This window comes from Ricinus communis, chromosome 9, assembly GCF_019578655.1.
Source record: "Ricinus communis isolate WT05 ecotype wild-type chromosome 9, ASM1957865v1, whole genome shotgun sequence".
NCBI lineage: Eukaryota > Viridiplantae > Streptophyta > Magnoliopsida > Malpighiales > Euphorbiaceae > Ricinus > Ricinus communis.
The window spans coordinates 17,779,060-17,790,847 of record NC_063264.1 but is presented as its reverse complement, the minus strand read 5'-3'; the positions used below and the strand labels follow the sequence as shown (position 1 = coordinate 17,790,847).

The window sequence follows — 11,788 nt, the reverse complement described above, 5'->3', positions numbered from 1 at the left end:
AGAGAAAAAAATTATAAAAGAATATTAAGAAATTAAGAAAAATAAAGTAATCAAGTTGGTTTGATTTTATTTAATATATAGGTTTATTGAAGTAGAATTTGTATATGATTTTATGAAAATTAATTTAACTAAACATAATATATAATTTTTAATTATTTTAATAATATGAAATAGGCTAAATACCCTGTTTTCCTTGTTAGTAGCCTCAAAATAATATAAAAATGGGTCACTATGTGATTAATTAATGGTGAAATTTTTCATTAAATATCCTAACCCAAATAATAATGCTACAGATTCTGCTTATCTGTGTCATTTTTCTTTATGCCATTTGATGACCCATCATCCTAATGGCTTTATGTTTGCCATGTGCACTAAAAGAATTACATCACATTATATTGATTTTTTCATTTATGGAATTTCTTTTTTAAGATATTCGCAGTGCACATATAACCTTAGGAAAAACATTTCTTCAAGAAAAGATTTTAAACAAAAGTACTGCCAAGAAAAATCATTGATAATAACCGTAAGTCACTTAATAATTTAATACTTGAATGCTTCTTTATAATTTTTATTAGAGAAAGGTATATAAAATATATCGTGGTTTAACATTTTTATATTTAAAAGCCTGTGATTTTCTTTTATCATAAAAATGCTCTATATAATCTAATTTCTTTTATTTTTTATTATATTATAAATTTATGCTTTAAAATTTTTATGATTTGATATTAGTATAATACTCATTTTTAATAATAAAATCACTTAGGTGATTTGGCTTATAACTAACTATATTGAGCTCATATTAAATAAAATTAATATATATATTTTTATAATATATTTAGAAATATTTTTTACCAGTTGATTTGATGGTAAATTAATAAAATTATTTTATTATTGTAAATGAATCCTATACTAATATTAAATTATAAAAATCTAAATATACTACTTTCTAAAATAGTAAAAATATAAAAATATTAAATTACGGAATACTTTTTTATTTTAAAAAAGGTTAGGGTACAATTATTTAAGTCCAAAAACGCCTAACTAAAATATATGTTTTTTACTTTTTTTTTTATTATTATTGCTATACTTTTTTAATTTTATTATCTAATTTTTTTTAGGGACTTCAATGAAAAAAAATCTTTTTCGGTTCTTTCAGCTCACGAGACTGCTGACTAAGCCATATTAGAGGAAAATGGTGGCGGTGGGAGATGATTTATTAATTGAAATATTTTTATTAATTTTAACCCTTTTTTGGTGGAAAAATGTTGAAAGTTGATATAATCAAGAGTATTTTTTTTATCAAATTAAAACAATTGCAGAAATAAAATTTGATTTAGTGTTTTTAGATTGAATCTATATATATTAAATTTTGAGATATGACTTTTTAACATGTGTAATTATATTTTGACATATAAAATAATTTTTTATTTTAATATGTATATTTATTTTGATATATAATTTTTAAATTTGTATGTAATTTTATTATTTTTTATTAATTTATTAATTAATAAATTATATTCTAATTATATAATGACTCTAATTCTAATAAATATTATTTTAATTATATTTTTAATATTATATTAATTAAAATATTAGTTTTCTAATTAGATAATAATTTTAATTGTAAAGAAGACATTCTAAATTATATTATATTTTTAGTCATAAGAAATAATAATGTTAATTATATTTATAGAACTAATTTATATAATACAAAAAATTAATTAATAAATATTTTTAAAATAATCTTAATATATTATTGCTTTAAAATATCAAATTTTTTATTAAAATTTATTTATAAATTAAATTTATATTATTTTTATAATTAAAATAAATAACGGTCGTGCGAAGCGCGGGTAAATGACTAGTATAGCTTAATCTATATTTTAGTAAAACAGTTAGAAATACATACTTAATATAATCTTTCAAATTTAAAATTTATTTTAATAAAATAGTTCAAACATAAAAAATTGAATGATTTAAATTCTTTCAATGCAACTTTTTCTTATCATTATTCTTTCTCAACTCATGTTTTCTAATTAAAACTTTGTTTTCTCATTCCATTTTTCAACAAAAATTATTAATGGCTGATTAAGAAAAATATTATGAGATTGAATAATACATGATGTGAATAAATTTTAAAAATATATATAAATTTCTGAGATTTAATTTCTTTTGACATGTATGCTTAGATAAAAATTTTATTTTGATATGTATACTTAATTTTTATATATTAATATGTAATTTTATAATTTTTTATTAATTTATTAATTTATAAATTATTTTTTAATTAAATACTAACTATAATTCTAAGAAATAGTATATTAATTATATTTTAGTATTATATTCACCAATAAAAAAATAATGTGAGTTCTTTGTTTTTCTTAAATAAATAGTAAGGTATAATAAATAATAAAAAAATGAAAATTTATTCTATCATATTATATCATTGTTAGTAACTACAATTAACACCCTCAAATAAAACCAACAACAAATTCAAGAAAATACACCCAACCCAAAATGTCAAAAGGTCTTCTCCAAAGTTTGTATCCCACTACTATCTCCAAATTGTTCACATATATTATGTCAACCCTTTTTTCTTTTCTTTTTCTTTTCTATTTTCTTCGATCAAAGAGAGAGAGAGAAAACAAATAAACATAGTAAAATAAAATGAAAACAACATAAAAACTAGAAAAACAAAGTCCAATCAGCAAACACACACTCTCACTCTCTCTCTTCCCTCTTCCCTCTCACTTCTCCACACGCACACAAACAAACACACACATACATATTTACACACAAAAACATCACTTCTCTCTTTCTCTCTCTCTTTCAGTACATACACATACACATACACATACATATAACATAGGGCTTCGTTCCCTTTCTCTTCTCTCATCGGATCTGTCTTTCTCTCCGATCTCTCCAACCAATCCCCTCACTTTATAGATCCTTGCCCAACACCAAAAAAGAAAAAAAAAAAAGAAACTCAAATACCAACAACAACAAACATAATCAAAACAACAAACACCTCACCTGCACAATCCTTATAGCCAACAAACAGCAACATTAAATCAAATCAAATCAACGCTTTTTTTCTCTTTTTTTCTCCCTTCTCTCTTCTTCTTGTGTTTCTGCCAATTGGGTGGTGATAGCCAGGCATTTCCATTTCCATTTCCATTTTGGGTTTTCTCTTGAATGGATATGGAATGCCCCCCCAGCTGTTTCTTTTTTTCAAGAGCTTTCTTGGAATGATACGATGATTAATTAAACAATGACTGCGAAGAAATGAGCAAGAACAGCTTCACCAAGAATCATAAGCACGATAGCGAAGAAGAAGAAGAAACAACCGAAGAAGAAGAAGAAGAGGAGGAGGAGGAAGAAGAAGAAGAAGAAGAAGAAGAAGAACATTTCTACGAATCACTCGATCGTATTGCTTCTTCTTCTTGTTCTTGCTCTGCTTCTAACTCCGACTCCGATCTTGACCCGACCCCGGCCCATTTCAATTCCCCTCCTAATAGCGATAATAATAACGGATACCCATTTGTTGTCCCTAAATTCTCTGGATATGATGTTTGGATCTCTGAGCCAGCTTCAGTATCTGAGCGCCGCGAGAGACTACTCCATCAAATGGGTCTGGCTTCCGACCGGGCCAAACCCGGTCGGTCTGCTTCTTCCGATCATTTAAGCCGGGAACAACCGGGTCCGGGTCCTGGTTCTTGTTCTGGTTGTGGCATTGTTCGATCGAAATCGGACGGCGGTGGTGGTTCAAGATTGGATCGGGATGATGGTGATTTTAATTCTTGTTCTTCTTCTTTGTTATCTTTTTATTCTCCTCGGATTCTTTCCCATGATTTAATGGATGTAAATAAATGTAATTCCAATGTTGGTGATGATAACAACAATAGTAATAATGCTGTTGTTGTTGGTGGTGATGGTAGCAAAAGAACTCTAAATGCTTCTCTTTCGCCAAATAAGCCTCCTTCAGGTAAATTTAATGGTAGGAAAATGGATGTAACTCGATCTGATTCCACAAATTCTAATGGTAATTTAAATGGGAACTGGAGCTTAGGAGAGCTTGGGGAGGAACTGGATTGTAATGGGGTTGGTCGAGTTGATGATACTACTAGTACTAGTACTACTACTATAACAACAGCAGAAGCAGAATCAACCCAAGTGTGTACAATTAAGAATCTTGATAATGGGAAAGAGTTTGTAATTAATGAGATAAGGGAAGATGGGACTTTAAACAAGTTGAAAGAAGTGGGTACTGGAAGGCAGCTGACAATGGAGGAGTTTGAAATGAGTGTAGGGCATTCGCCGATTGTGCAAGAACTGATGAGGAGACAAATTGTAGAGGATGGTACACGAGAAAGTCTTGATTCCAATAATAATGGAGGTGTTGGAAGCGGGGTGTCCAAGCTGAAAAAGAAGGGCAGTTGGTTTAGGAGTATAAGGAGTGTGGCAACTGGTGTAAAGGGGAATAACAAAGAGAGAAGAAGTAGTGATGAAAGGGATACTGGGTCTGAGAAAGGAGGAAGGAGGTCAAGTTCAGCTACAGATGATAGCCAGGATACATCATTTCATGGTCCTGAGAGAGTGAGGGTGAGGCAATATGGGAAGTCGTTCAAAGAGTTAAGTGCTCTTTACAAGAGCCAGGAGATACAAGCACATAATGGGTCGATTTGGTGTATTAAGTTTAGTTTAGATGGCAGGTATCTAGCAAGTGCAGGCGAGGATTGTGTGATTCATATTTGGCAGGTTATTGAGACAGAAAGGAAAGGAGAGTTGCTGATTGATAAACCGGAGGATGGGAATTTTAACTTTTTGTTGACTGCAAATGGATCACCTGAACCTTCTTTGTTGTCACCAACAGCAGAAGGTCATTATGAAAAGAAAAGGAGAGGGCGATCATCTTTAAGTCGAAAATCTTTGAGCTTGGATCATATTGTTGTGCCAGAAACTGTGTTTGCACTTACAGACAAACCCATATGTTCATTCCAAGGACATCTAGATGATGTACTTGACCTCTCATGGTCTAAGTCTCAGGTTGGTTACTATTCTTTTCTTCTCCAGAGCATTAGATACACATATTTTTTACCTTAATGCGAAATATATCGTGGTTCAATTGCCCATTCTATTCACATTTTTCTTATTTGCTAATTTATTTTCTTGATTACATTTGGTGCATTTATTTCCTTTACTTACGCATTGCAGATTAGGGAAGTATTCTATTTCTACTTTCTTTTTGGTTGTTTGGAATTTAAGGGCAGATTTTCAGACACATGCTGATGAGAGACTGAATTTTATTTTTCTAAAATATATCGTAACATATCTTAAATACATTGGATAGGCTTGTCATGCTGGTTAGATGGTACGACTTTGCCATTTTCTCTTTACACTTTTTTCAGGTGTCATTTGCATGCATTTTTAAACATTGATCTAGTAGCAGTTGTTTATCATGAATTGCTGCTTTTTGCTAAAATGAGAAATTGGTATATAATTTAGTGCTAGGAATTAATGCATATAAATTTAACATAGCACACGAGGAGGAAAATAAAGCAATCTCCTAACAAGAATAAAATGAAGAATTAGAAGCAAAATATCATATTAAAATAAAATAGCTCTGCAATGATATTAAAACTGACGAAACTCCTGTGAACCCCAAATTTAAATACAGAAGCCACAAACACACTACACTAAGTGACAGTAGTGCGGTTAGATTATAATACTGCTTAGATTGGTATGACTATGCAAAGGCGGATGCTGCTAAATGCATCTGCAATTCCCTTAACGAAAAAATACCAGAAAACAACAACAATAGTGCTCTAGACACCTTTCCTGCCCCTCAAGAACCTAAACAACATAATATTGCAGTTTGTGGCCAAATGGTCATGAGGGGCATAACCAAGCTTTTTTTGGTCTCCACATCCTATTAGGAATCAGTGGCAAATAAGTTCCGTAAGCTTACAGGGATTGGAAATTCTAATTGATCTTAGAGAGCTGCTGGCTAGGGAACTTAAATTACTTGTATAGTTATGAGAATTTACTCATCCTGCAATTGAAAATTATAAGACAGGATCAGCGGCTGAATATTTAATTTATAATCTGTAATTTAAGGTTGAGTGGTACTTGGACCTTGGCAGCCTTGAAATTTGGTTAAATTCAGTGTCCTAGCAGTTGGACAGGATTTAGATTTGCATTGTTTAGAGCGTGTTTCAAATTAGAAGACCAGCTGAGTGTTCACTGATCACTCCAAATGCTTAGGCTTTTGCTTTCTTCTGCTGCCAATCTTCAGATGGATATCTTTCTCTTCTCATCCCATTCCTGTTTATTACTAGCAATGTCTTAGATAATCAATTCCTCTCCACCCATTAAAGGAAAAGGTTGATTATTCTTCTTTTAACATATATTATTGGAAGAAGAAATATCCTTCCTGGCTTGTATACTGGAATTTAAATAACAGTATAGTAAACTGCTTTGGTATTGGAAACAGTGTAATGGTATTGGACATAATCATACAGCATTGGACCTAAATGGTTGCCGCTACTGTGAATTTATCCTGGACTCTTCCCTTGGGAAAAACCCTATTCAAATAGTTAAATTTAGAAGTTTATTGGCTAAAAAATCTTTGGTAAAGTGTCCTTCAAATTTGGCAGGCTAAAAAGAAGGGATGGGCCTAAAAAGGTTTATATTCTAAAATCCAGTAAGTTACCAGTAAGTAATGCAAAGTGAAGCCAAATTTTGGTTATAAAAGGGGCGACATGTGTATTCAAAAAGTTGCCTGTATGGATGCACCAGTTTTAAGTTGCTGGAAAGGGGCACCTTGAATAATTGAAAGCTGAGGCAGATTTTGCTGTTTGTGAATATCGTCTCAATTAATAGCCTCCAAATAAGGATGAAATACTGTTTCAATTTTATGATACATGATTCAATTAATTGGTATTTCCCATTTCTATGAAAATTCGTAGAATATATCTTAAGTTGGATAAGTGCAATGAGTGGAAAGGCTTGGGGAAAGAAGAAAACCAATGTTGTAGATGAAGTTTGATATGGTTACAGAGTGGCGATATTGTGGAGTTGGAACTGTGATGCTATAATTCAATAATATTGAAAGAAATTTCCTTTACCTTGTGTAATGATAAAGTTACTTAACTGTGAATATAGTTTATTTTATCTTTTAAATGTGAGAGGAAGGGGGCAAAAAATTGATGATTTAAACCTCACTAAATGGTGCTAATACTTTTCAGAAGCCTTGACGGAGATTATTTGATGTTCATTCCTTTTCAATGTGGGTTGAGGAATCTTGGAGCTGAAGATATGTGTATGAGTTTAGCAAAGTCTTTGACAATCACTGATTAACTAATAGCGTATCCTTGTGAAACATCCTAAGAATATTACTTCCTGGAATTAGTGTATTCATATTCTTATAGAACATCCTGACACTATTGCTTTCTGGTTTTCCACAGCACTTACTTTCTTCTTCAATGGACAAAACTGTGCGCTTATGGCAATTGTCTAGCAAGACTTGTTTGAAAATATTCTCACACAGTGATTATGGTAAGTACATTCTCCCCATTTCATCTCATGCTTCCTCTATCCCCTGTTTGTTTGGCTTGCAATTCTATCAGCATTAAATTAAATGCTGCTTATTTGGTTTGCCTCTTTCTCCAAAATTCAGCCCAGCACTAGTGAACCTGCGATTGACCATTGATTGCATTGTGAATAATTTTATTCACTGGTTAGGATGATAAAATTGGGAATAGGTTTAATTTATTAGAATGAACATTTTTCCACTTTTTTTTTCTTTAGTGTAGATTTTCTTTTAATCTGGGTGGTCAAAATCTCCATCATCTTCCACCTCTTTTTTCTTTCCATTCATCAATCTGCTTAGGCCTTTTTGCTAATTTCACTGTTTGATTTGATTTGCATTGGCACAGTAACTTGCATCCAGTTTAATCCTGTTGATGATAGATACTTCATCAGTGGGTCCCTAGATGCAAAGGTTCGCATATGGAGCATCCCTGATCGTCAAGTTGTCGACTGGAATGATCTGCATGAAATGGTCACTGCTGCTTGCTATACTCCAGATGGCCAGGTAGGTTGCCATTAATAATGTATCTATGTTCTGTCTATAATATGCAGAAGATCTTATTTGTAGCTCAGTGAATTTTCATGGGCCTTGTAGGGCGCACTTGTTGGCTCATACAAGGGAAGCTGCCGGTTATATAGCACATCTGGTACAAGTTAATAAATCCCCACCTTATCTATTTACTATACACTCACACATATAGTTGCTCACAGTTTTTTCTTTTCTCTATTTGTATTTCCTTTCCAGAGAATAAGTTGCAACAAAAATGTCAAATTAATCTGCAGAATAAGAAGAAGAAAGCCCATCTCAAAAAAATCACTGGATTCCAGGTAGCTTTACAAATTGCATTCATCTCACAAGCATACATTTAAACATTGAAGAGAGAAATCGTGATTGTTTATCGTGTTCATGCTTTCATTACTTTTCTTGCATTAGGCATGACCTGTATGTACTATATGTGAGCCACTACTTATATGATCCCTTACAATCTCTGACCATTTTTGTTAAACAGTTTGCACGAGAAAGCTCATCAGAAGTACTCATTACATCAGCAGACTCTCGAGTTCGAGTTATTGATGGTGTTGATCTGGTTCACAAGTTCAAAGGTAGATATTAATTATTTCTTGTCTGAATATTTTTAGCTATATGGGGCCAAGTAAAAGAAAATCTGAAGGTTTTATTTTTATATCTGATTTGGTTGATCAAGGGGATATTAGCTGACTGTTAAAACTACAAAATCTAGCATTTATTAGAACCTTTATGAGTCTAGATAATACTGATTTCAATTCGGAAGGAAACTGTTAAGTTATGAATGTCTACTTTCTCCCATATCCAAAGCCATTCATGCTAAAATTAAGTTCCTGGATCCTATTGTCACTTTGGGCAGTACTATCTCAACTTACCAATATCTGAGCAGTACTCCAGGGAACTCCTGATGCTTTTCAAAATCTATTTTAAAGATGCACTCGGGAGGATAGCATGAGGTGAAACGTGCCTTCACATGAAACGGTGGTAAATTGACTTGGGAAGTGTTTTATTCTGAGTGAGATGCCTATACTTCATAAGAAACTAAATACACTTTTCTTTCTCCCAAGTTGTTTTCTACTTATTTAAGCCTGGCTGTGAAATAAGGTCCTTCAGAGTATCAAGCTCTGTTCCTACAAATTTTAGATTGATCCGATTGATCCCTAAAGCTGCATATGCTCCCTGTCACAATGGAGTAGAATTAGTTAATAAAGAAAACTGCTTTCTGACTAAATATTTTCCACTCATCGTTAATTAGTTGATTCGCAAGGGGCTTTCTAGTCATATGGATGGTTTAAGAGGCTCTTTCCTCCAAGTAGCTTTCCATGGAGAACATTCTTTGATATCTACTCTACATAAATTTGTTACCTTGAAGCCTTTTCTTCATCAGCGTCTACCCAGTTTCTCACCCTACCCTTTCTCCCAATTAAAGGAAGGAAAAAGAAGAAATAGGAAAATGGAAAGTAAAAGGAAAGAAAAGAGTACTGTGAAATTCATATTACCACACACCAAGGGTGATCTCCTGTTCTTCTGTTGCTCATAACTTGATCTGCCAGGGAATAGCTTGTTTCGGAGCTTATTAATAGCTCTCCATTGTAAAAGTTATCTTTCAAATGAGAATTCAATTTCAGTCTTTTTGTTAATTTTTCTGGATCACATATCTAGTAAAATTCCTACCTGCTCTTTAGGTAGGTACTTAATGGTTGTTCAAATTGAGGAGTCAAGAAATAAACGAGTTCAACTTGAGAGTGCACTTGACTGTATAAGTCTCTCTCTTGCTTGCTCTTGCTCTCAAATACTTCTTTGTGACAAGGGATGCTGCTGATGACTATTGGACTTGAACTGCATCTCAGTAACTTGGAATTATTTGTTCTATTCGAGAAGTAATGAGATTATGGGAGTAGGTTTATTGGATTTTGGCCAAGAAAGAATCTTAAGATAAGATACAGTTGTCTTGGTAGGAGTGTGTAATGATACAGAATGAGTAATGGAAAAGGTGTGTATAGTGGTGTACAATGAATTAGGAGTTTTTATATTTGGTTTTGGAAATCAATTGGGTGTTGTACACCCTTCACTTTCAGAGTAAAAGGCTTGCAACTTAGGCGCAAGTGACAATCTTGCTGACTGACATCTTTTCTTAAGGTTTTGGTGTCTAGTTTATTTGACTTTAAAGGTGAAATTGTCTACTAATGGAGTTTAAATGACATGTGTTTAGCGGACAAATATGTATAATTGATTCCTTCATTTATCAATATTTTGCTTCAACGACGGAAGGCTGAAAGGTTTTCCATAACCTTAGACTTTGATGCTTAGCATATGGGGTAAAACATTGGAAATGATTCTTGAAAATCTGCACTTCTCCAAAACCAGAAAACATATGGAATTCTAGGATTTACATAGTATTGTTCTCTTTTCTTGTCTTTGATATTCTGATTATCTTTTTCTAAGATAAACGCAATTGAACATAGTTGATTCTTTAAGATAATCTTGAAGTGTGCTAGTTCTATTGTGTTAACACTTAACATGCATCTGTAGAACTGTACCATTCCCATTGCTTAAATTGGTGATAATTCTGTGACAGGGTTTCGTAACGCCAACAGCCAAATCTCAGCCTCCCTCACAGCAAATGGAAAATATGTAGTCTCTGCTAGTGAGGATTCATACGTGTATGTGTGGAAGCATGAAGCTGAATCTCGACCTAGCAGAAACAAAGGTGTTACCATCACACGTTCATATGAGCATTTCCATTGTCAAGATGTATCTGTGGCCATTCCATGGCCTGGCATGGGTGATATATGGGGACTACAAGATACTCTTCCTGGAGAACAGAATGGACTTGATAACCATCTTGATGAGGTCTCAATCGCCAATCATCCTCCTACACCTGTTGAGGAAATAAGTAGCAACAATGGTTCACAATCTTTATCTGGGTGTACCAACAGTCCACTCAATGGAATTATTTGCAGTGCAACAAATGGTTATTTCTTCGATAGAATTTCAGCGACATGGCCGGAGGAGAAACTCAATTTAGCTACCAGAACCTGGAGCCCCCGCTCAAGTGTGGATATTGCCAGTGGGATGAGCCAGAATATGTCAGCCTATGGCATGGTGATTGTAACTGCTGGCCTTAGAGGGGAAATTAGAACTTTCCAAAATTTTGGATTGCCGGTTCGAATTTGAGGGAGGGTTGGAAGAGGGTATTGAAGGTGTTGAAAATGAGTTTGGCAAGCCAAGTATAGTCAAAAGTTCCCCCCCCTCTTGGTTATATTGTGTACAGAGATGTTTGGTGAGATGTGTAATATTAGTGAGTTTCAGTTCTTTCCTGATGCTTGTGCTCATCGGATGTTGAGTTCAGATGGAAATCCTGTCCGATTGAGCATTGCAAAAAAAAAAAAAAAATTTATAGATTTGTTAAACCCAGAAAAAAGAAAAAGAGAAAAAAAAAAGAGTACACCCTGAATCTAGAAACCGATGTATTTCTCATGTCGGGAATTGTAGAGTTATGAGCATGGCAAAAGCTTATTGAATTAAAATTAAATTCTTTTACATTCATTCTCAGAGATCTTGTTCAACCTTACCAGGTCCTGATGTTCTATCTGCTTATTTGAGTGATTCATACGGAAGTTGCTGCTGTAACCTTTTTTACTCTGGCAATCAGTCCAATTGGAAAACTTT

The 11,788-nt window shown here is 33.1% G+C and overlaps 1 protein-coding gene across 1 annotated transcript; it reads left to right on the top strand.

Moving 5' to 3' along the window:
• The first annotated feature begins 2,729 nt into the window (after positions 1-2,729).
• On the top strand, positions 2,730-11,671 carry LOC8261772 (WD repeat-containing protein 44). The gene is made up of 7 exons (XM_002534198.4): positions 2,730-5,046; positions 7,467-7,557; positions 7,938-8,095; positions 8,186-8,237; positions 8,336-8,418; positions 8,601-8,694; positions 10,695-11,671. The coding sequence occupies exons 1-7, from the start codon at positions 3,286-3,288 to the stop codon at positions 11,291-11,293; spliced, it is 2,838 nt and encodes a 945-aa protein (XP_002534244.2). The 5' UTR covers positions 2,730-3,285; the 3' UTR covers positions 11,294-11,671.
• Positions 11,672-11,788: the final 117 nt, after the last annotated feature.

What these genes read in the sequence shown, in the direction of transcription:
- LOC8261772 (XM_002534198.4), top strand. Translation starts at nt 3,286, where the DNA reads ATGAGCAAGAACAGCTTCACCAAGAATCATAAGCACGATAGCGAAGAA. An exon ending in GCTATACTCCAGATGGCCAG is followed by an intron (nt 8,096 to 8,185) that starts GTAGGTTGCCAT and finishes TGGGCCTTGTAG; the next exon opens with GGCGCACTTGTTGGCTCATA. An exon ending in TCTGGTTCACAAGTTCAAAG is followed by an intron (nt 8,695 to 10,694) that starts GTAGATATTAAT and finishes ATTCTGTGACAG; the next exon opens with GGTTTCGTAACGCCAACAGC.